The 24,321-nt window shown below is 40.8% G+C and overlaps 4 protein-coding genes across 15 annotated transcripts in view; 1 reads left to right on the top strand and 3 right to left on the bottom strand.

Moving 5' to 3' along the window:
- Positions 1 to 24,321, top strand: part of XB5897957.S (hypothetical LOC495453 S homeolog) — a 658,286-nt gene that overhangs the window by 343,967 nt on the left and 289,998 nt on the right.
- The window catches only part of LOC108719569 (gastrula zinc finger protein XlCGF57.1), a 135,159-nt gene that overhangs the window by 101,340 nt on the left and 9,498 nt on the right, over positions 1 to 24,321 (bottom strand). The window lies entirely within an intron of this gene.
- Positions 2,802 to 12,313, bottom strand: LOC121394829 (gastrula zinc finger protein xLCGF3.1). 3 transcript variants are annotated; one of them, XM_041566979.1, is made up of 3 exons: positions 12,180 to 12,266; positions 11,111 to 11,208; positions 2,802 to 5,017 (listed from the first exon to the last, which is right to left on the bottom strand). In XM_041566979.1, the coding sequence occupies exon 3, from the start codon at positions 4,764 to 4,766 to the stop codon at positions 3,744 to 3,746; it is 1,023 nt and encodes a 340-aa protein (XP_041422913.1). In that variant the 5' UTR covers positions 4,767 to 5,017; positions 11,111 to 11,208; positions 12,180 to 12,266; the 3' UTR covers positions 2,802 to 3,743. The 3 variants fall into 3 exon arrangements, with proteins under 3 accessions (XP_041422913.1, XP_041422915.1, XP_041422914.1); XM_041566981.1 differs by lacking the exon at positions 11,111 to 11,208 and having other exon boundaries at positions 12,180 to 12,313; XM_041566980.1 differs by lacking the exon at positions 12,180 to 12,266 and having other exon boundaries at positions 11,111 to 11,554.
- LOC108719517 (gastrula zinc finger protein XlCGF57.1-like) overlaps positions 19,347 to 24,321 on the bottom strand; it is a 35,866-nt gene continuing 30,891 nt past the window's right edge. For 3 of the 7 annotated variants that reach the window (XM_018268408.2, XM_041566893.1, XM_041566892.1), the window contains exons 2-3: positions 23,307 to 23,391; positions 19,347 to 23,086 (exon numbers count right to left, since the gene is read on the bottom strand). In XM_018268408.2, the coding sequence (XP_018123897.1) occupies positions 20,811 to 22,823 (2,013 nt within the window). In that variant the 5' untranslated portion in view covers positions 22,824 to 23,086; positions 23,307 to 23,391 and the 3' untranslated portion in view covers positions 19,347 to 20,810. The remainder of the gene's footprint in view (positions 23,087 to 23,306; positions 23,392 to 24,321) is intronic. The other 4 variants (XM_018268409.2, XM_041566895.1, XM_018268410.2 and 1 more) reach the window with 2 other exon arrangements.

The raw sequence follows: 24,321 nt of genomic DNA, 5'->3' as shown, positions 1-24,321 counted from the left end.
CGGTGCTAGGGGAAAGAATGGCTAAGAGGTTGGAGGAGTGTTTAAACTAGGCAAGGTGGGGTGGGTGAGATAAAGGATTATGGGGAAGCTAGTGCAGACGGGGCAGTGGGATTAGTAAGGGGTCATGGGGGAGGAGTGAGGGGGCATACAGTTTACCAGCTAAGGAGGTCCCTCTGTTACAAGGAAAACAGACTAATACTAACTTAACGTATAATTCTTCACTAAGTAATGCAAATTTCACAAGTAAAAGTAGTAACCTCGGCTGTATGCTGCAAATGCACGGAGTTTGTCAGGTAAAATGGGAGACCTGGAATTAATTGCTCTAAACATTATGATATAATTGGTATCACTGAGACCTGGTGGGATGAAACATGTGACTGGATTGTGAATTTAAATGGTTACACCCTTTTTAGGAGGGACAGAGGGATTAAATAGCGGGTGGAGGAGTGTGTTTGTATGTAAAGCCTGAATTAAAGCCATGCGCTAAAGAAATAACAATAGCTGCCACTGGTGAGGGTGTAGAATCCCTCTGGGTAGAGATTTTGACTGGGCAAAAGGTAACAAAGAGAATTCTCATTGGTGTATGTTATAAACCACCTGGTATAAGTGTCGAGTATGAAGCCCAGCTACTCTTGCAGATACAAGTGGCTTCACAGCTGGGTCACGTTGTTGCTATGGGTGACTTCAATTATCCAGACACTGACTGGGGTAATGGGGTTGCTAAGACAGAAAAAGCGAGTAGGTTTGTAAATATGCTGAATGACAAATTTTTATTCCAGCTCGTTCAAGAACCTACTAGGAATAACTCTCTTTTGTACCTGTAATAACTAACAATACTGAACTCATCTCTAACATTTGTGTGGGTGAGGGGCATTTAGGGAATAGTGATCATAACATGGTCTCCTTTGAGATTCTGTTGCAGAAGCAATTCTATAAGGGACCAACTAAAACACTACATTTCAGACGTGCAAACTGTGACAGTATAAGGGCATCTCTGCAACATATTAAGTTGGAAATGCTTTTCACAGGGTTAAACACAGAACAGAAATGGGAAGTCTTTAAAATGCTGCTTAATAAATCTACTTGTCAGTATATTCCACTTGTAAGCAAGGAACGTCGTTGCAAAGCAAAACCTTTTTGGTTCAATAGAAGCGTTGGTGTTGAGGTGGGTAAGAAAAGACCTGCTTTTGAAGGCTTTCAAGTTATCTGGTACAGCCGAAACATTTATAAGGTACAAGGAGGCCAATAAATCATGCAAAGAAGCTATAAGGCAAGATAAAAGAAAGAAAAGAATATTGCAGCAAGCAGTAAAAAAAATCCAAAATTATTTTTTAAATATGTTAATAGTAAAAAAGATGAAGCAGGAAGGGGTGGGACCCTTACTATCAGAGGGGGGTCAGCTGGTTGATGAAAACAAAATAAAAGCGCAGATTCTGAACTCATATTTTTCATCTGTCTACACAAATGAGGAACCAATAAGTGAAAGTTTCCTTAATAGTCCCAATTCTAGTAATAGAATCCCAATTCTAGAACTACATCTAGTAATTCACACATGAGGAAATTCAAAAGAGACTAGAACATGTTAAGATTAACAAAGGTCCAGGGCCAGATGGTATTCATCCCAGGGTACTTAGCGAGCTTAGCTCTGTGATTGCCAAACCTCTTTACTTAATTTTTCAGGATTCATTGAGATCTGGCATAGTCCTGAAAGACTGGCGAATTGCTAATGTGGTGCCTCAATTCAAAAAAGGATCCCGTTCTCAGCCTCAGAACTATAGGCCAGTTAGTCTGACATCAGTGGAAGGAAAGCTTTTCGAAGGGTTAATAAAGGATAAGATACTGGACTTCATAGCAAATAATAATACTATGAGTTTGTGCCAGCATGGTTTTATGCGTAATAGATCTTGCCAGACTAACTTAATTTCTTTTTATGAGAATGTAAGTAGAGACCTCGATCCTGGGATGGCAGTGGATGTGATTTACTTAAGACTTTGCTAAAGCATTTGATACAGTGCCACACAAAAGGTTACTGGTTAAATGAAGGAATGTTGGCCTGGAACATAGTATTTGTACCTGGATAGAGAACTGGCTAAAAGATAGACTACAAAGAGTGGTGGTAAATGGAACATTTTCTAATTGGACCAGTGTTGTTAGTGGAGTACCGCAGGGCTCTGTACTAGGTCCCTTGCTTTTCAACTTGTTTATTAATGACCTGGAGGTGGCCATTGAAAGTACTGTTTCTATTTTTGCAGATGAGACTAAATTGTGCAGAACTATAGGTTCCATGCAGGATGCTGACACTTTGCATAGTGATTTGTCTAAACTGGAAAACTGGGCAGCAAACTGGAAAATGAGGTTCAATGTTGATAAATGCAGGTTATGCACTTTGGCAAAAATAATATAAATGTTATACACTAAATGGCAGTGTGTTGGGAGTTTCCTTAAATGAGAAGGATCTTGGGGGTCTTTGTAGATAACACGTTGTCTAATTCTGGGCAGTGTCATTCTGTGGCTACTAAAGCAAATAAAGTTCTGTCTTGTATAAAAAAGGGCATTAACTCATGGGATGAAACATAATTGTGTCTCTTTATAGGTCCCTGGTGAGGCCTCATCTGGAGTATGGGGGCAGTTTTAGACTCCAAGTGCAACTAAACTGGTTAGAGGGAGGGAAGAGTTAAATTATGAGGGGAGACTGACAAGGTTGGGGTTGTTTTCTCTGGAAAAAAGGCTCTTGTGAGGGGACATGATTAGACTTTACAAGTACTGTTAGGGAATAATCCAAAGACCGGAGATCACCGAGGTAAAAGGAATAATCCAAGTTTATTATTTATATAATAAACATACACGAGCTCCCTGGGTTCTGATACACAAGTAGGTCAGAACTGAGAAACAAAAGATTAACCACACATTATATACCCTCTAGTGGGGAACTTCATGGGAATGGTATGTGAAAGGAGTAAGGAAGGGAGTATAGGGAGTGAGGAGGAGTACAAGTCAGTGTGATTAGCTAGTTATGTGAAAATAAAGGGAGTACCACTATGTGTGAGCTTCAAAGCTATTGCACCTTGTTACTGGAAACCAAAACATAACAGTAAAAAGAACCTTCTCACAGATGTTACACATAACCTTGAACAGTTTCTAGAAGGGCCTCATGGGCACCCAGAAACTGTTCACTCCATTAAGGGGGCCAAGCAGGGCCTGCAAGACTTTTCCTCTACAGTACATTAGAGGACATTATAGACAAATAGCAGGGGACCTTTTTACCCATAAAGAGAATCACGTACCAGAGGCCTCCCCTTCAGACTAGAGGAAAAGAAGTTTCATTTAAAGGAACAGAGTAGGGGGTTCATCACAGTGAGGACAGTGAGGTTGGGGAATGCACTGCCGGGTGATGATTCAGTTAATGACTATAAGAGGGACTTGGATGATTTCTTGGACAGACATAATACAAAGGCTATTGTGATGCTAAACTCTATAGTTAGTATAGATATGGGTATATATCATTTATGTGACAGTAGGGAGGGCTGTGTGTATGGGGCTGGGTTTTCATTTGGAGGGTTGGACTTGATGGACTTCAACCCAATTTAACTATGTAACTATGTAAAATATGTCTTTTGTATAATTATTGGGTCTTTTTTTATCTGTGTAAACAACTGCACCTCATACAGTAGAATTCTGATATATTGTTACAAAACAAAAGCTGCAGTGCAGGATACACATAACCCAGAATGAATTACAGCTATTTATTCAGGGATACTTGAATATTGTTTAGGAGAACACATTAAGGGTTTCTCCCCTGTATGAGTCATCTGGTGCTTTTTCAGGGTTTGCTTTATAGAAAAGCCTTTGCCACATTCTGTGCATGTGAAAGGTTTCTCCCTCGTATGAACAATTTGGTGAATTTTGAGTAGCTCCTTTCTAGAAAAGCATTTGCTGCACTCTGTGCATGTGAATGGTTTTTCCCCCGTATGAACAGTTTGGTGAATTTGAAGATGATCATTTCTAGAAAAGCCTTTGTTGCATTCTGTGCATGTGAATGGTTTCTCCCCTGTGTGAACTCTCTGGTGAATACTGAGCTTGTGCTTTGTAGAAAATCCTTTACTGCATTCTGTGCATGTTAAGGGTTTCTCCCCTGTGTGCATTGTCTGGTGAATTTCAAGATCACGTTTTGTAGAAAAACCTTTGCTGCATTCTGTGCATGTGAAGGGTTTCTCCCCCGTGTGAGTCATGTAATGAAGTTTGAGGGTTCGATTTATAGAAAAGCCTTTACCACATTCTATGCATGTGAAAGGTTTCTCCCCCGTATGAATAGTCTGGTGAATTTTGAGATAATCATTTCTAGAAAATCCTTTCCCACATTCTGTACATGTGAATGGTTTCTCCCCTGTGTGAGTCATGTGGTGAAGATTGAGCTTTTGCTTTGTAGAAAGGCATTTTCCGCATTTTGTACACATAAAGGGTTTCTCCCCTGTGTGAACTGCTTGGTGAATTTTGAAGTTCTGCTTTCTAGTAAATCCTTTGCCACATTCTGAGCATGTGAAGGGTTTCTCCCCTGTGTTTACTGTCTGGTGAATTTTGAGATTCTGCTTTGTAGAAAAGCCTTTGCCACATTCATTAGAGGAAACTGGTTTCTCCTCTGTGTGATGTATAAGAAGTGTCACATTTGAAGAGAAGACTTTGCCATATTCTTCATAAGGGAAAGGTTTCTCTTCTTTGATAACCTTCTGATGTCCTGTAAGACTGTTGTCTTGCTGCTCACATTCCATTGTGCTACAAAGTTGCACCTCGGCCTCTTTTGTCTTACGACTTGTTGTAACTGACAGACAAGAAGATCTGCTGCTATTTGGTTTGCTGAGAGACCTGATATCCTATTCCTGAGTCACACGGTGTCTCTGCTTTATTCTATGTCCTGCACCTGTAACGGCTCCTTGGCTGGATCTAAGGAATCCCAGAAATCCCTGGATTCTCTTACTTGGAACCTCTGCTGCTTAATGCTGCTCTGGGATCTTCTGCATCTCTGCAAAAAGAAACATTAAAATCTTGTACTTAAAAAACGTTTTACTTAGAAAGTGTCGTTTCCACATATTTGTTAATATATTTGAAGCTTTTACAGGTGCCCATTGATTTGATCTTTTTCTTATATAAACTGAAATACCCTATAGTTGTTAGATGGAGTAAGTATTAGCTTTCTGAGACTCTCCCTGTGAATATGGAGCATCAGGGCCCTGATTTGCAGAGGGTTAATTGATATTTAAAGTGGTATAAACGTGATCCATTTATTGCCTAACTAATATAATCATAACTAATATAATCATAACAAACTTTCAGAACATTTAGTTTCTTTTTCAAGCTGATTACAATAAAGCTGTGCTGTTCTCTGCTATATAAATATATATATATACACACACACACACAACATTCAGCTCATAGGTCACATGACCAACAAAAAGGAATATCAGTCTATGTGTGAGGTGTAAAGTCATTACGAGGGGATTTGTAAGAGACAAGCAGATAAGGTACAAGATAATGTGGGTCAGATAGGCTGAGTATAAATTAGGGAGGAATTATTGGAGTGTAGTGGTGTCGATGAAGAGGAGAAAGATGGAGAGATGAGAGAGTAAATTTGAATTATTTGGGAAAACCATTTGTATATTTTCTTGAAGAAAAAGATAACTTCATTTATTATGAAGGTTTTTTTTTTTTTTTTTACAGCTTTTCATTTTTTTTATAATTGATTTCACTGGAAATCAGTGTTTGTTCTTTGAAACTTACTTTATTGTGAGAACAATAAAAGAAACTGCATTGTAAAAAAAAAATAGAAAAATGAAGCTCTAGAACCTGCTAAAGAAACTGGCTCATCTGGATTGTGACATCTTCTTCTTTAAAACCTGCAAAAAGGAAAATCTCATTCCCAAAGGGCTTGCCCTAAGGAACCCTGTTAGAAGTACTTACAACACCCACTTTGCTCAACAACTTTGCAGCAGGACTTCCGAGAGACTACGTAACCACCTCATCAAAGTTTTTTACAACAAAAAAAGGATTATACAGTAAGAAATTGCCTCCCTTAAAGATCTTTTAACAGGAACAGACACTGAGTATATTAACCAGGCACTACAACTATACTACAGAAAACTACAAACACTGCTGGTAACTAAGAAAAAGAAAAAACAGCAAAGGCTTCGATTTCAAAGTGACCGCTCTGCAGATCCAACTTACGCACAAAAACGCTGTGTAATAAACTTATCGGACTACTCTCCTACTAAAGAGGAAATTAAAGTACTATTAAAGGGGCCAACATACTGCCCTATAACAGCAATGGATAAAACTGAAATCAGCAAAGAAATGGAGGAATTTTTTGGTAAACTGCACCTTAAGGAATTTTTTCATGACAGGCCATACAGTGATTCTGACACCTCCAAACAACAGGAACAATATAGAAAAAAGAAAGTCAAGTGGACGCCTCCTGCAGGCATGAATGCCAAACTAGATCAGTACATAAACTCATTTAGAGAAAGGGTTAAATCAACTATCCTGGCCAAGCAGAAGAAACAGAAGCACAATCTGAGTGCCCAAGAAAGGAATGCCATTAAATGCCTCAAGAACAACAAGGACATCATCATCATCATCAAACCAGCCGATAAAGGGGGTGCAGTGGTCATTATGAACACTTTGGACTACATCACAGAGGCCCACATACAGCCATCAAACTCCAATCACTATACTAAACTAGATACTGACCCCACTTATAGGAATGGCTTATAGGAAAGAACTAAAAAACTTAATCAAGACACTACCAGCCACACAATCGTATCTGGTATATTTGGAACCAGAGAATCCCAAAACAGGCACCTTCTATATGTTTCCTAAAATCCACAAAGAAGGTAACCCTGGATGACCTATAGTATCTGGGATTGGCACTGACAGAAGGCATATCAGGATGGGTTGAGCAGATCTTAAAACCTATTGTAAAGGGCACAACAAGCTATTTACAAGATACAACTGATCTGCTAAACAAACTTGCAGGCATAGGACCACTTCCGGAGGGCACCATTTTGGCAACAATGGATGTGGGATCATTATATACAAACATTCCACACAAGGATGGTATAGATGCCTGCAAAACATTTATGGAAAAGCATGAGCTACCATCCCAAGCTGTTGTACAACTGATTGAGTTTACATTAACACACAACTGCTTGTTTTTTCAGCCAGGAAGTATTTCTACAACGGATGGGAACCAGTATGGCTACACGCTTTGCACCCCAACATGCCAACCTCTAGAAGAGGACTTTCTCTCCACTTGCAACACCAAGCCTTTGACATACCTCCGCTATATAGATGACATATTCATAATCTGGACAAATACTGAACAAGAACTTATTCAGTTTCACAAACAGTTTCAAGACTTTCATCCAACAATGAATTTGAAAATGAACTACTCCCCCACTCACATCCATCTTCTGGACACAATCAATCACATCAGGGATAATACTATTCAAACATACTGTATATCAGCTTTCACCCTGACCACACTAAACACTCAATAATCTACAGCCAGGCTTTACGATACAATCGTATATGTTCGGACACTGCTGAAAGGAACCATCACCTCAAAACACTGAAAACAGACTTCATCAACAGGGGCTACAAGCCCATCATTGTAGATCAATACATTCATAGAGCCACCAAGATTCCCAGAAGTCACCTTTTACAGTATAAATAGAAACCTGAAATAAATCGGGTTCCCCTAGTGGTCACATACAATCCACAACTAAGGACCCTCAGATAAATATCCAGAGATCTACAAGGTCCACTTCATAAGGACAAGAGACTCAAAAGTTTATTCCCAGAGCCACCACTCCCAGCATTCAGCCTCCCAACCTAAAGTCACTAATAACAACAAGTGCCTTATTGCACCCCACCAAAAATGGAACATATCCCTGTAGCAAAAAACAATGCAAAACCTGCCCACACACCTTGACTTCAGACAAAATACCAATTCTGGGCACATTAGAGGAATACAGTATCCATGGTCACTACAACTGTTCTTGAGGTTCTTAAGGGCAACTTTAAAACAGACAATGATAGAAGTGTGGGAATATAAATTAATGCAAACGTTCAATTCTCTGGGGAAGGGACTAAACGTGGGCCTTGGATTTCTGGCTAATTATATGGACTAAGAAAGGACTGAACCAGGTCACAAATAGCAACATGTCTGGATCTGGACTAAGATCATATGGAATTCCTTTCATTCTACACTCCAATAATTCAGCCCTAATTTATACTCAGCCTCTTTGACCCACATTATCTTGTACCTTATCTGCTTGTCTCTTACAGATCCCCTCGTAATGACTTTACACCTCACACACACATTGATATTCCTCTTTGTTGGTCATGTGACCTATGAGCTGAATGTTGTGTATATATATATATATACCAGAGAACAGCACAGCTTCATTGTAATCAGCTTGAAAAAGGATCTAAAATGTTCTGTAAGCTTGTTATGATTATATTAGTTATGATTATATTAGTTATGATTATATTAGTTAGCCAATACAGGAATCACCTTTATAATCACTTTTGTTATATATTATTTCAAAAGGGTTTCCCTGTAACATTTTTACTGGCTAACACGGTACAGCAACTTTACTTGATATTTAAAGAGACAGTAACCAAATTAGGGTTATACTTATGTTGTGCAAACATTTTGGAAAGGGCTGTCACAGGTGTCTGAGCTTAGAATGGGCATATTAGTTATACTATACTTACATTTAATATATAATTAATTAGAAATTGTAATTGTCTTTTTAAATGAGAACTAAAGCTTAAAAATGAATGTGGCTAAAATGTCCTATTTTATAAAGTGAACTTATTGCACGAGGCTAAAGTTTCAGCTTGTCAATAGCAGTGTTAGGGAATAATCCAAAGACCGGAGATCATTGAGGTAGAAGGTTGAGGAGGTTTATTAATTATATAATAAACATACACGAGCGTCGTGGGTTCTGTACAGAGTATAACACAGAACTCCAGAACAAAGAAAAGACCACACATTATTTACCCTTCGAGAGAGGAACTTCAATGGGGATGGTCTCTCTGAGGAGGATAGGGAGTATTGACAGGTATCTGTCATAGTGTCTCAGTGTGTAATTATCTAGTGTTAGTTACTTATGTGATGAGAAGGGAGTAACACAGTGCGAGAGCTTCAAGGCCAGGGCACCTGATAGAAGCCAAAGGAAAACATAACAGACTACTGAGAAGAACCTTCTCTGATGGCCCACTGTCTCCTGGGTAGTCTTGAAACAGTTCCTAGAAGGGCCCCATGGGTCTTAGGAATGTGAGGGTCCATACAGGGCCTGCAAGACTTTTCCTTCCACAGCAGCAATGATCCAGGACTTTAAACTTGTCACAGGGGGTCACCATCTTGGAAAGTGTCTGTGACACTCACATGCTCAGTGGGCTCTGATTGGCTGTTGAGAAGCTAAGCTTAGGGCTCGTCACTAATTATCCAGCAGCAGAAAATGAGCTTCCCTGGCTGTAATATAAGCTGATGCTACAGGTTTGCTGATTATTCAATTCTGATGCTAATTGCACTGGTTTCTGTGCTGCCATGTAGTAATTATGTGTATTAATTACTAATCAGCCTTATATTGTGACATTTCTATTCTATGTGTACTGTATATTGTGAGTGGCTCCCTAAGCTCAGTAAGTGACAGCAGCACAGAGCATGTGAATCAGTGAATCCCCATAGACTGACACAACTAAATAATATCAAATACTCTCCAGCTGGGCCTCATACTAAAATGTCTGATGTGATCGAGGGACTGACTTTACAGTAAGAAGGAGCAGCGCTGTCAGTCTCTGGTGATTTGTACAGACCTCCCAATATTTTGGAAATGGATAGAGGGGCAAAAAGATTTTTTGACCACGCCCATTTTGCAGCCCCGCTCCCTCATTACCATGCCCAATTTCTGTAGTTTTTATGTTTTATTACAGTTTTACTAATGAAGGTGAATTGCCTTTTAAGCTGAGTCCAACTTCTCCCAAGGGACAAAACTGTTACAAATGTATCAAGTATCTATTCTGGACTCTCTGCCAAGAGCCAATTCAGTTAGAAACATTGTATCTCTTTTGGCTGTTCAATGCAGAGAAATCGGGACTTTCCAGTACTAACTCAGGACTGCGGGTGGAGCTGTCAAAAGCAGGACTGTCCCACTCAAAAACAGGAAAGTTGATGGGTACGTCTGTGCCTATATATAAATATACACATATCTTCTTTATAGAACAAGTGAAGTAAACCCTTAACTCTATACGTAAACACTTGACTTTAGCAAAAAGTGACCAGATTTTCAGAGAGAAATCGGGGGACAGGGGAGAATATGGGCCAACAATTTAGACCACGCCCACATTGCCACTAACCACTCCCCATTTCACACCCTGGTGAATATATTAATGAATGTAGAGGCAATTGTGTGTATAAAAGCCCAGAACTCCCAGCAGTGAAAGGGGGGAACTGAAAGGGTTAACTTCTATCCTTGAAACTTCTGTCCTTGCTCAAACTTCTTTGTGTAAAACCTGCTTATATGGCACATACTCCCCAGCTGGTCTGAGCAGCCCCCAATGCCCTCGGGCCAATATGTTTCTTATCTTTTCTTAGCACAGCCCAGTCTCACAACTTCTACATTGTTTCTTTCTGCAGACACACACTTCTCATTTTCCCTTAGGCTAAGGCATATACCTTTGTAACACGTCATATTGGCTATATAAGCAACTGCTGTATCCCTAATAAATCGGAACTTGCTTTGTATCACACGAGTCTACTGTGTCGTTCTTTGCAAGACCCCTGCGCAGTGTATCTGGAGGGTGTAATCAGATGGTTTCTGCCGTGCCAAGACCAACCGGTTCGCACAGGGATAGCACAAAGATAACACAGTGAAAGCCCGGGATTTCTCCTGTTCCTTTCAAGCAGGATGGCACATAAGCAATAACATATATATAATAGCCCAGAAGTCATAGGAAAAGAATAAAGTGGAAATTCCAGGTATAACAGCCCCAGATTCCCATTGTGATTCCCATGTGACTAAGTAAAATATGAGGAGTTAGAGAAACTTACAGGGGAAGCAGCAGGTCAGTAAGAAGTTGCAGTTCCGCTGCTCTCAGCTCATTCCTTTCCTCTGCATTAGCCTCGTGTTCTGTGCAGGAGGGGGTGGGCTTACACGGGAGACACAGGAGCCACAAGGGATGAGAAAATAAATCTCATTGGCCACAAACTACTTCAATCTACAAACTGGCCAATCAGGGGGAGCTTCAGCTTTTACACTGAATTGAAAGTGCTGCTGCTTAAGGCTCCCTAATTGGCCAATTTGCACAGTGAAGTCATTCATGCTGAAGGACCTGCTTAGGTGGCCGTGTAATAGCCTGACAATTCTGGGGATTCACAGGACTCACACCTCACAATAATAATTATACCAACAGCAAGTGCAGTGTCTGTATGTACTGGTCATTCTCTACAGCAGGATTAACCCCCAGTCTCCTCTCTCTATCAGTCCCTGCAGCAGGATTAACCCCCAGTCTCCCCTCTCTATCAGTCCCTGCAGCAGGATAAGCCCCAGTCTCCCCTCTCTATCAGTCCCTGCAGCAGGATTAACCCCCAGTCTCCCCTCTCTATCAGTCCCTGCAGCAGGATTAACCCCAGTCTCCCCTCTCTATCAGTCCCTGCAGCAGGATTAACCCCCAGTCTCCCCTCTTTATCAGTCCCTGCAGCAGGATTAACCCCCAGTCTCCCCTCTCTATCAGTCCCTGCAGCAGGATTAAGCCCCAGTCTCCCCTCTCTATCAGTCCCTGCAGCAGGATTAACCCCCAGTCTCCCCTCTCTATCAGTCCCTGCAGCAGGATTAACCCCCAGTCTCCCCTCTCTATCAGTCCCTGCAGCAGGATTAACCCCCAGTCTCCCCTCTCTATCAGTCCCTGCAGCAGGATTAACCCCCAGTCTCCCCTCTCTATCAGTCCCTGCAGCAGGATTAACCCCCAGTCTCCCCTCTCTATCAGTCCCTGCAGCAGGATTAACCCCAGTCTCCCCTCTCTATCAGTCCCTGCAGCAGGATTAACCCCCAGTCTCCCCTCTCTATCAGTCCCTGCAGCAGGATTAACCCCCAGTCTCAGTAGGAGGGAAAATGACTTACCCAGTAGATCAGGCTGGAGATGTGAGTGCGGAGGATGGGAATGTCGGGGACACAGGAGAAGGGAGTTGCAGGAATTTTCTTTTAATCTCGGCTCTGTGAGGGATGTGTATTGGGAGGAGACTGGGAATGTATAATCCTGGGGGAGTAACTTCCTTTCTTAATGCTATTGGCCAGTTTGAGTTCAGCCCACAGCTTTAGTATCAGACTCTATAAGGTGGGGGTGCTGCCATTTTGTTGGTGGGTTACCAGTCCCATGCAGTACAAGCAGTAGAATTACAGAGATGTTGATAGTACTTAGTACAGTGAGTATAAGGAGAGAGTCAGAGGTCGGCAGGAGCTCAGTGTTGTTATACAGATCAGACTGATTTTAGCAATTTGTAGCCCCGGCTCTCCTGCTGCTCCCACAGTATAATGACATATAGTCTGACATTCCTTCCCTATACACTATATACCCCTGCCCTCCTCTAGTCTGACATTCCTATACACTATATACCCCTGCCCTCCTCTAAGTCTGACATTCCTATACACTATATACCCCCTGCCCTCCTCTAGTCTGACATTCCTTCCCTATACACTATATACCCCTGCCCTCCTCTAGTCTGACATTCCTATACCACTATATACCCCTGCCCTCCTCTAGTCTGACATTCCTTCCCTATACACTATATACCCCTGCCCTCCTCTAGTCTGACATTCCTATACACTATATACCCCTGCCCTCCTCTAGTCTGACATCCTATACCACTATATACCCCTGCCCTCCTCTAGTCTGACATTCCTATACACTATATACCCCTGCCCTCCTCTAGTCTGACATTACTATACACTATATACCCCTGCCCTCCTCTAGTCTGACATTCCTATACACTATATACCCCTGCCCTCCTCTAGTCTGACATTCCTATAACACTATATACCCCTGCCCTCCTCTAGTCTGACATTCCTATACACTATATACCCCTGCCCTCCTCTAGTCTGACATTACTATACACTATATACCCCTGCCCTCCTCTAGTCTGACATTACTATACACTATATACCCCTGCCCTCCTCTAGTCTGACATTACTATACACTATATACCCCTGCCCTCCTCTAGTCTGACATTCCTATACACTATATACCCCTGCCCTCCTCTAGTCTGACATTCCTATACACTATATACCCCTGCCCTCCTCTAGTCTGACATTCCTATACACTATATACCCCTGCCCTCCTCTAGTCTGACATTACTATACACTATATACCCCTGCCCTCCTCTAGTCTTGACATTCCTATACACTATATACCCCTGCCCTCCTCTAGTCTGACATTCCTATACACTATATACCCCTGCCCTCCTCTAGTCTGACATTACTATACACTATATACCCCTGCCCTCCTCTAGTCTGACATTCCTATACACTATATACCCCTGCCCTCCTCTAGTCTGACATTCCTATACACTATACACTATATAGGCTTGTGGGACATGGGAACTGAGAACATGGATGCAATGACCATGACTTGTGCTCATAATATTTTATAATATGTAACAGCTCAAGTTATTTGAAATATATAACCATGAATAAATGGTCTAGTTGTATTTCTTTTTGTTCTTCAAAGAGAGATAAAGCATCAAAATGAATCTGTTCTTATAGGATTTAAATCTCTTTTAGCCCAGGCACTTGCCAATTTCAGCCACTTCTGTATGTAAATCTGTATGTTTAATATTTACCCCATTTATAGTAACGCTGGGAATAGGTTGGCACATAATTATGTGTATAATACTGTATATGTCAGCTTTCACTCTGAGCTAAAAATGATCATTATATTTATAAATGACTCCTTTATTATATCTCCCTATAGATCTGCTACTGTTCCTGTATTTCAAATGAGGGGTGGGTGTGTCCTAATGGTCCCTACCAGAAGCACAGTAGGAGGGGACAACCAATCACAGTCCTGCAGTCACACAAGCAAATTTAGGCTTCAGTTCCCTATCAGGTCAGCTTAGCTGCTAATTGGTTTCTATCTTACAGTGCTGAGTGCTGTCTTTGTGTGAGAGTTATAGTTCTACAAAAATAATCAGTATCCACAATGTTTTAAAGATTAGCAAAAGAGGTAAGTAGGACTCCTCTTGTAACGTGGTCTCAAGTGCTGTTATACACAAGGGACACGCAAAGTTATTTATGGGGCAAAGGGGTTGTTGGGGTATCCCCCCCTCTCTAAGATACACGTGGCCCCCAAGAAATGGATTGATCTCAGCAGATCCTGTGTTCTGGTTCTTATTATAACACAATGATACTGTACATTTGGTTACAGTTATGAATGATGTGGTTACATGGTTATGAACCCAGTATGAATGATGTATTCCTTGGCTGGATGAGGAGAACTAAAAGTGTATTCTGCACTAATATTAAAAAGGGGTGTATAGTGTCTTTTTAACAAGGCAATATAGTTAATATTTCACTGCACACCTATTGGTAGTGACACTTGCTATACCTGTAGTACTGGTCTCCTGTATAACTGGGGGACCCTCACAATGGATCAAGGAAAATAGAGCCACACACACATAATTAGGTATTTATTGTGACCACTTGTGTATCAGCATTTCAGGGGTGCAGCCCACTCTAAATCAACAAAAACAGTGTGTATGTCTGCTCCTATGGACTAAATATTTATATACATATATAAAGTTTCACAAGAACCTGCACTCCAATCTTGATGAAAAGTGTTAATTTTTATTCATACTTCTGCATCCAATGTTTCAACCCACATTTGGTCCTCGATGCACAAGTAATAAAAATGAACACTTTTCATCAAGATTGGAGTGCGGGTCCTTGTGAAACTTTGTATAACTAACTTTGACCCTGCACCCACAACTGACAAAGACTGGATTTGAGTGCGAGCGTTTATCAATCTATATATATATATATAGTTACAAAGATATGTCACCAGGTGGTCTCTTCATGAAAAAACCTAAATGTTCATAGAACTTAGAATTCATTGCTGACATTACATAAAGGAGAGTGATATATGATATATGTGGAATAAAGACTATGATCTATCACAACATATTTACCATGTACAGTAGTTATAAACATATGGGCTAAGATCTGTGACTAAAGAAAAAGCAAATCACATCATATTCACTGTTTAGACCAACCGGTGTGTAAAGAAAATATCCATTTTGCCTACAGTTTTTTCCCTTTCTTTCTCATTTTTTCCCTGTTTTCCATTATTTGAAGTTCATATGTGCTGCATTTATTCTTCTAGTTTAGTAGACAACACACATTAGGGAAAATTCACTAAAGGACAAATTTTCATCTACGAAGGCTTCGCGCCACTTCACCAGCCGTTAGTTCTCTACTGATTCGCTTATTCACTAAAATGCAAAGTCGCATCTTGGCAGCTAAACGCTGGTGTTAATTCGTCAGCATGAGCATATCACAGGGAACTTTCACTAGCGTTTATTTCTGCCTTGCGAAACTTCGTCAGTACTCTTACACTTAGCTTAATTTGAATATGGCGGCTAAATATAGATCATATCTATGTCTTTATTAGAGAAGTTGGTGCAAATGCTTGACGTGACCACTTATTATTACACATGTCCAAGGAAGCAAAATAAAGACAAAAGATCCTCTAATGCCCTAGACATGAGCCCACCCTAAAACAAATGTGACAGGCCCCTCAAATGGTAAAAAAAATATTATAACAAAAATATTCAACAATTACAACTTTTAAACACAATCCCACTTTAAAATATGAAAAAAAAAACTCATCAGCATTTTTAAAATAAGTTTTTCCAACTTTTGGGCACACAGGATATGATGTCACTGACATAAAATTGATGAGGATGTAGCTTCATCTTATCAGTTTGTCAGGTCTAAGGTGGCGAAGGAAACGCTGGTAACGTTCTGTAAAATTCTCACTTTAGTGAATTTACTGAGTAATGATCATTTGCCGTAATCAAAATTCCCCTTGTGAAAGGGAGCAAAACTGTTAGTGATGTACTTACTCACTCTTTCACTAGTGAATTGTCCTCTACGCCTGTTAGTAAATTGGTGATGTCCCTGCGGATGGGATTTCTGGTGAATTTTCACTAGCGACGGCTACTTCACCCTTTAGTAAATCTGCCCCATTGACTTATAGGAGGGAACTCCACCAGTGTTTTTGTCAGATCGACGGCCGCCAACAAAACGCTAGCAACAAGTCGGATGGGGACGCCGGCATCAAGATTCTATTTGGACTGAATGAAACGTTGCAGATAAAAACTACATTAAATCCGACGCAACACAACTGTCGGATGTGGGCACAGCAAGCAGCATCTTCATCTGACAGTTGGATCAAGTAGTTCTTACCTCTGAGTTTTCATTCAGTCCAATTATATCTTGACGTTTTATGGCTCCATCCGACTTGTCTCCTGTGTTTTGTTGGCGAGCGTCGATCTGACCAAAAACGCTGGTGGAGTTCTACCCATAGGGTATAAGGCAAATTATAGGGTATAAGGCAAATTATAGGGTATAAGGCAAATTATAGGGTATAAGACAAATTATAGGGTATAAGACAAATTATAGGGTATAAGGCAAATTATAGGGTATAAGGCAAATTATAGGGTATAAGACAAACATTGGCACTCTATTAACAACACAATACTTGTATTCACTTTATTGTTTCTAGGGGAAAGTATAACTGACACAGTTGAAGCCAAGGCACATAATTATATCTGTACTGTGACATAAATCAGATCCATTTACTCTTTTCTAATTCTGGGTGTCGCCAGTTCTGATAAGTGACATGTGTGTGACATGTGTGTGACATGTATGTGACATGTGTGTGACGTGTGTGACATGTGTGTGACGTGTGTACAGTTGTGCTCTCTGCTATGTGCCCCCCTCACTCTGCTCTGATGGGAAAGAGGTAAGTACTGGGCTGGTAAGGGAGCGGCATTGTAAGATCCTGTGAGTTATAAATGGATTTACGGTTCTGTGTAACTTGCTGATTCTATATAAATACATTACGCACCTCTAAAATAATCCATGTATAAATGACCCCTTTGCATTGCCCCCTTCATTGTGGGCATATCAGGGAGAGATCCGCTCGTTTGGCAACATCATCAAACTAGCGGATCTCTATGTCTATGGCCACCTTTAGTGGGGTTATTAGTGATGATTTGTAGCACATCTCCTAGTGTGGGGTCTGCAGGGTGTGAGGGCTTAGATAAGGAAGCTGGAGCTTCTCTCTCACCAGATGGTGTGTTAGATAGGGAAGACATAACCTGTGTGTGCTCCAGGGATGAAGGGTCGTGAGTGAACCTCTCCAGTTTATTTGCTGCTGCCTTGCCTGGGTCAGTCTGTGACCCCAGTGGTGACTCCAAATGTTGTGCGGTGTCTGTGATGCCATCTTGGCTGCACTTCCCTTCAGCCTGAAATGCAACCTTGGGTCTGTGAACCTACCTTTTCCCCCATCTGGACCGGAGATGTGTGCGTGTGCTGCTTCCACACTAGGATTCCTTGCAGTGCTCGGTGAAACCGGGGTATTTCAGGATTAAAGAGAGACCCTCTGATGGAGCTCACTCAACATGCATCCTACTCAGTCAACATGCAGCCCACACTCCCTTCTTTCTTTATGTTTATTGCTTTACAGCACAGGGGCCATTAGAGGGCACCAATATAACAGGCCAGATAGTATCCTATGTATTAGGGATGATAGAGCCATGTGGAGCAGAGTTGGCAACTTCTCATCTTGTTTGTTATAGGACAATAAGCTTTGTTCTTATTGGTTCCATAATGTGACTGACACTATTGTTTCACGTGTAAGGCTATAGTTAAATGAGTGGCTCTGTTACTCTCGCTAGTAGCTTTACTACAAATTATTTTCAGATGACACCTACTGTTCTCAGGGGGCAAGACCTCACAACGGTGTGCAGGCAGAGTGTAGTACAACTACTATTGTATGCCAGTTGTTCTTGAACAATAATTAAAACTGATATATTTGAACAATCATCAAAGGAAAATAACAATTGTACAAAGCACAGTCATTGTGCGGTAGTCAGTGTATATGTATATTCATATTAGTAGAGTCTTCCTTCTGATAAAAATGCTGATAGAATTTCAGTCCAACAAGAGTTTCTCCTGTTTCCACTGAGGACTCCTCATATGTAGAACCCAAGTGGGAATCTAATCACTTCTATAAGCCTCGGTGGAGCCAAGAGCTGCTTAATATAGGTAGCCCTCAGCCTGGCTAATTACAGGATCTAGGTACCACTTACAAATTCTGCACTAATGGCTCCACGAATAACTCTCTCCCTTTAGGAGAGTCTGGGCAAAGACCTCTGGCAAAACGCACCCAAGAGGTGCATGGCTTTTCCTTTAAATCATAAAAAAAGCTATGGGTTATAATGTGACACAGGACATGGGGAATTATTCCCTTCATAGACTAAGGTTCTTGAGACCAATCTTTATGGAAATGCACTATAAATGAGGGATCTATTCAGTCCCCTGCACACATAATTGATATTTAATCAGTTTTGTGAAACTGAGTTTTCATTTTGTTGACAGAATGAATCCTGTGCTATAAAATCTTGGTTTCTATCACAAGCAGTGCTTGAATTGGATTGAAAAAGGTGGAGGGATGGGATATGTGCCGCGCGTAGCGCGGTGACAAAAATAATTAGTCCACGCCCACAATGGTATGCCATGCCCACAATTGTAGGCCACACCCACTTTTAAATAAGTCTCGCCCACCAGTTATTTTGCTATTTCCATGTTTATGAAAAATATTTTTTTTAATATTGCAAGAAATAGAATGACCCTAATTTTTTTACAATTAAAATAGTTACATAGTTAAATCGGGTTGAAAAAAGACAAAGTCTTTCAAGTCCAACCCCTGCAAATGAAAACCCAGCATCCATACACACACCCCTCCCTCCTTTCACATAAATTCTCTATACCCATACCTATACTAACTATAGAGTTTAGTATCACAATAGCCTTTGCATTTAGAAGCTTGTAAAGTGTAATCACACAAAATATATCAGCAGTTTGTGAAAGCCTTGGTTGTCCTGAAAAAAATAGTTTTGCCCCTTAAGTGTCTCAAGCATTGCCATTATACAAAAAATGCACAACTGAGCCAGCAACAGGAGATCCGGTTATTTAAACATGTGAAAATGTTGCACATTCGCAGCAGAATACTGACTCCAGAATACTGGTTCCCACTCATGACTGATGCTCTACGAGGACCAACCATACAGGGGACAGTCTCTCCTGCTCAATCCCACATAAAGCTACTTGTCAGGCACATACACGGATACCAGGTCACGGAGCCTGTTTTGCCTGGCAGGTTCCTGTTTTCTACAAAACAAGTCACTATCCCACATACTTGTACAGGCGATTGCAGTAGGAAGAGACTGGAACACTGGACAGACAGACAAACTGGCCAATGTGGAGACCCGGCAGGCTGGTGGACATACATACACACACTATACACACATACACTATACACAATATACACAGACCATACACAGACTACACACTATACATACACACACAAACACTATACACAAACACACAAATTATACACACGCAGCAAGCATGTCACATTGGCAGGATGTTGTACACTCGCTCACACCAATCACGCCCATCCCAGCTGAGCTCCCGCAACATCACGGCACATACAGGAGAAAAACTCAAGTGCCTCGTTCCCGTTGTGAAAAGCCCACTCTGCCCGCTTCCCCACACAAACATTCAGTTGCCGTTTATCAATAGGAAGTTGGAACACAGTACTCACCGGTAGCTGCATATACTGGAGCGAAGACTCTATGCACGCCCCCACCCACTTCCCCACTGGGCGCACTCTCATCTTCTAACTCCGCCCACACGGCGCACGCTCCCCCGGCAACACTTGCCATCCTCTCGCTCACTTTCTGGTGCGTCCTGCATTGCGCAGCCAGCCGATTTGTTAATTTCTAGGGCCCGCCCAGGCAATACAATACTGTCTAATTTGGCGCCCTCACGGAACTGGACAGAACATCTGTCAATCAGCACAAAAACAAAAGGGACGTTTTAAAAAACACGACCCCCACATAGCTCCGGTATTATAATTCGTTCCATCTGACGGGATGGAGATCAGCCATTTTAGAAAAGTAACGGGATGCCATCCCGCCGCATCCCGCCCCAATTCAAGCACTGATCACAAGCATCTATTTTGTCATTAAAATCTAGCATGGCATCTACTAGTTAATTACACCAGTATATATTCTGTCCAAGTTTGTTTGTACACAATTATTTCTGTAAGTAGCTTTACACATAAACTGCATTTGTTACATGGATGTTATTCATATGTGAGACAGATTGATTGTCAAAATTTATAGAATACAATTTGTAAAATAATTAAACTCTTTTGTGCACAAACCAGATTTTATTCTCAATTGAAATAGGTATTTTGTATATTTTTTTTAGGTCTGTTGAATATTTTTATCTGTGTATTAAGTGACAAATACTTGTACCCTCAGAGACATTTATTCTGGGATATTTTTGGATACAAAATGTATTTAGAACAAACTGCACCTCATACAGTTGACATGTTATATTGTTTCAAAACAAAAGCTGCAGTGCAGGATACAAATAACTCTAGAATAAATGACAGCTATTTATTCAGGGATACTTGCGTTCTCTCCCTTTGCGTTTCTCCCCTGTATGAGTCATCTGGTGCATTTTCAGGTTTCGCTTTGTAGAAAAGCCTTTGCCACATTCTGTACATGTGAATGGTTTCTCCCCTGTATGAATAGTTTGGTGCATTTTGAGTTGTTCCTTTCTAGAAAAGCTTTTGACACATTCTGTACATGTGAATGGTTTCTCCCCTGTATGAGTCATCTGGTGTATTTTCAGGTTTCGCTTTATAGAAAAGCCTTTGCCACATTCTGTACATGTGAATGGTTTCTCCCCTGTGTGAACAGTGTGGTGAATTTTGAGTTGATCCTTTCTAGAAAAGCCTTTGCCACATTCTGTACATGTGAATGGTTTCTCCCCTGTGTGAACAGTTTGGTGAATTTTGAGTGTATTCTTTCTAGAAAAGGCTTTGCCGCATTCTGTACATGTGAATGGTTTCTCCCCTGTGTGAGTCATGTGGTGAAGATTGAGCTTCTGCTTTGAAGAAAGGCATTTTCCACATTTTGTACACATAAAGCGTTTCTCCCCTATGTGAACTGCTAGGTGAATTTTGAGGTTCTGCTTTGAATAAAAGCATTTTCCACATTTTGTACACATAAAGGGGTTCTCCCCTGTGTGAACTCTCTGGTGAATTTTGAGGTTCTGCTTTCTAGAAAAGAATTTGCCACATTCTGTACACGTGAAGGGTTGTGCCCCTGTGTGAACTGTCTGGTGAATTTTGAGAGCCTTTTTTGTAGAAAAGTGTTTGCCACATTCTGTGCATGTGAAGGGTTTCTCTCCTGTGTGAACTTTCTGGTGAATTTTGAGTGGCTGCATTGTAGAAAAGCATTTGCCACATTCTTCACACATAAAGGGTTTCTCCCCTGTGTGAACTGCCTGGTGACGTTTGAGGTGATGCTTTGTAGGAAAGCCTTTGCCACATTTTGTGCATGTATAGGGTTTCTCCCCGGTGTGAACTGCCTGGTGACGTTTGAGCTGATGCTTTGTATAAAATCCTTTGCCACATTCTGTGCATGTGAAGGGTTTCTCCCCTGTGTGAATGGTCTGGTGAATTTTGAGTTCACGTTTTGTATAAAAGCTTTTGTTGCATTCTGTGCACATGAAAGTTTTCTCCATTGTGTGGACTGTCTGGTGAATTTTGAGCAGATGCATTGTAGAAAATCCTATGTTGCATTCTGTACAAGTAAAAGGTTTCTCCCCTGTATGAATTCTATGGTGAATTTTGAGCCTATGCTTTGTAGAAAATCCTTTGCTGCATTCAGTGCATGTGAAGGGTTTCTCCCCTGTGTGAATGGTCTGGTGAATTTTGAGTTCACATTTTGTATAAAAGCTTTTGTTGCATTCTGTACATGTGAAAGGTTTCTCCCCAGTGTGAGTCAAGTGGTGAATTCTACACTGTCGCTTTGTAGAAAAACTTTTTCCACATTCAGAGCACATGAAGGGTTTCTCCCCTGTGTGAAGTCTTTGGTGAAGTTTGAGCTGATGTTTTGTGGAAAAGCCTTTGCAGCATTCTATGCATGTGAAGGGTTTCTCCCCTGTGTGAGTTGTTTGGTGACGTTTGAGCTGATGTTTTGTGGAAAAGCTTTTGCTGCATTCTGCGCATGTGAAGGGTTTCTCCCCTGTGTGAGTCATGTGGTGAATTGTATGCTGTCGCTTTGTAGAAAAACATTTTCCACATTCAGAGCATATGAAGGGTTTCTCCCCTGTGTGAACGGTTTGGTGACGTATGAGGTGATATTTTCTGGAAAAGCATCTGCTGCATTCTGTGCATGTGAAGGGTTTCTCCCCTGTGTGAACTGTCTGGTGAATTTTTAGGTTCTTCTTTGTAGAAAAGCCTTTTCCACATTCATTACAGGGAAATGATTTCTCCCCTGTGTGATCTATAAGAAGGGTCAGATCTGAAGAGGACAGTTTGCCATATTCTTCATTACTTTGTTTCTCTTCTTTGATAACCTTCTGATGTCCTGTAAGACTGTTGTGTTGCTGCTCACATTCCATTGTGCTACAAAGTTGCACCTCGGCCTCTTTTGTCTTACGACTTGTTGTAACTGACAGACAAGAAGATCTGCTGCTATTTGGTTTTGCTGAGAGACCTGATATCCTATTCCTGAGTCACACGGTGTCTCTGCTTTATTCTATGTCCTGCACCTGTAACGGCTCCTTGGCTGGATCTAAGGAATCCCAGAAATCCCTGGATTCTCTTACTTGGAACCTCTGCTGCTTAATGCTGCTCTGGGATCTTCTGCATCTCCTTCTTCTCTCTTGAAGGGGAAAAAAAATAAAAACCTTGTTGGTGGTTTAGAGTAAAATGATCTAGTGACCCACACTGAGTTAGAGAGTGTAGTTTCCACTTACATATTTGTTGAAATTTGGAGCTTTTACAGGTGCAGGTGATTTTCTACTATATGAACTGAACTGTGTCATTAAAAGCCAGAGACATTTCCCTGGGAAGTGGGTGACTGTGTTGGTCAATGAACTAACCTGGAACTTGTGATTAGACCGACCCCATGTGTCTCCATGTGCAGATATTGTTCTGAATGTATGAGATGTCCATTGTTTCATCTGACTACACAAATGAGAAACACATTAATGAAGGTTTCCTACATAGTCCCAATTCTTATAAAATAAATAATACATGGTTCACACACAAGGTAAGTCAAAAAGGACTAGATTGAACACATAAAGATAAACAAAAGGCACGGAGATGGATGGTATTCATCCTCTGTACTAGGTCCCTTGCTTTTCAACTTGTTTATTAATGACCTGGAGGTGGCCATTGAATGTACTGTTTCTATTTGTGCAGATGAGACTAAATTGTGCAGAACTATAGGTTCCATGCAGGATGCTGCCACTTTGCACAGTGATTTGTCTAAACTGGGAAACTGGGAAGCAAACTGGAAAATGAGGTTCAATGTTGATAAATGCAGGTTATGCACTTTGGCAACAATAATATAAATGCAAGTTATACACTAAATGGCAGTGTGTTGGGAGTTTCCTTAAATGAGAAGGATCTGGTTTTTTTGTAGATAAATTGTCTAATTCCAGGCAATGTCATTCAAGTCACTAAGTCTCAGTGGGCAGGTAATTTACTTTATTAGAGCTGTTTTGCAGGACTAGGAAAGTACTAAACTGAAGCGGATTTCATATTCTTGATTAGTGCCAGACAACAACAAAAACACACAGCACTAAATTTCTGATATTTTAAAGTCACCCAAATGGATATATGGATATATATATATATATATATATATATATATATATATAAAAATTCCATGGGCAAAAACAAGTAACAAATGACTGTGTAAAATGCCATCAATATCACTAAAATCAAATAAAAACAATGTTTTTTTTCACCTAGAGTAATCAGCAATCAGAATTACTGTTTGGATTTTCTGGTTTAACAAAATATTTTTTATAGATTAAAACAATAAAAACTTCTATGCAGAGCTGAAAGTGCAATAAAATGGCTAAAGAAGCAAAATGATAAGAGACAAAC

The sequence above is a fragment of the Xenopus laevis genome, chromosome 6L, assembly GCF_017654675.1.
Source record: "Xenopus laevis strain J_2021 chromosome 6L, Xenopus_laevis_v10.1, whole genome shotgun sequence".
Lineage (NCBI taxonomy): Eukaryota > Metazoa > Chordata > Amphibia > Anura > Pipidae > Xenopus > Xenopus laevis.
The sequence above is the reverse complement of the archived record's forward strand: the minus strand, read 5'-3'. Positions and strand labels throughout refer to the sequence as shown.

What these genes read in the sequence shown, in the direction of transcription:
- LOC121394829 (XM_041566981.1), bottom strand. Translation starts at nt 4,766, where the DNA reads ATGGAATGTGAGCAGCAAGACAACAGTCTTACAGGACATCAGAAGGTT.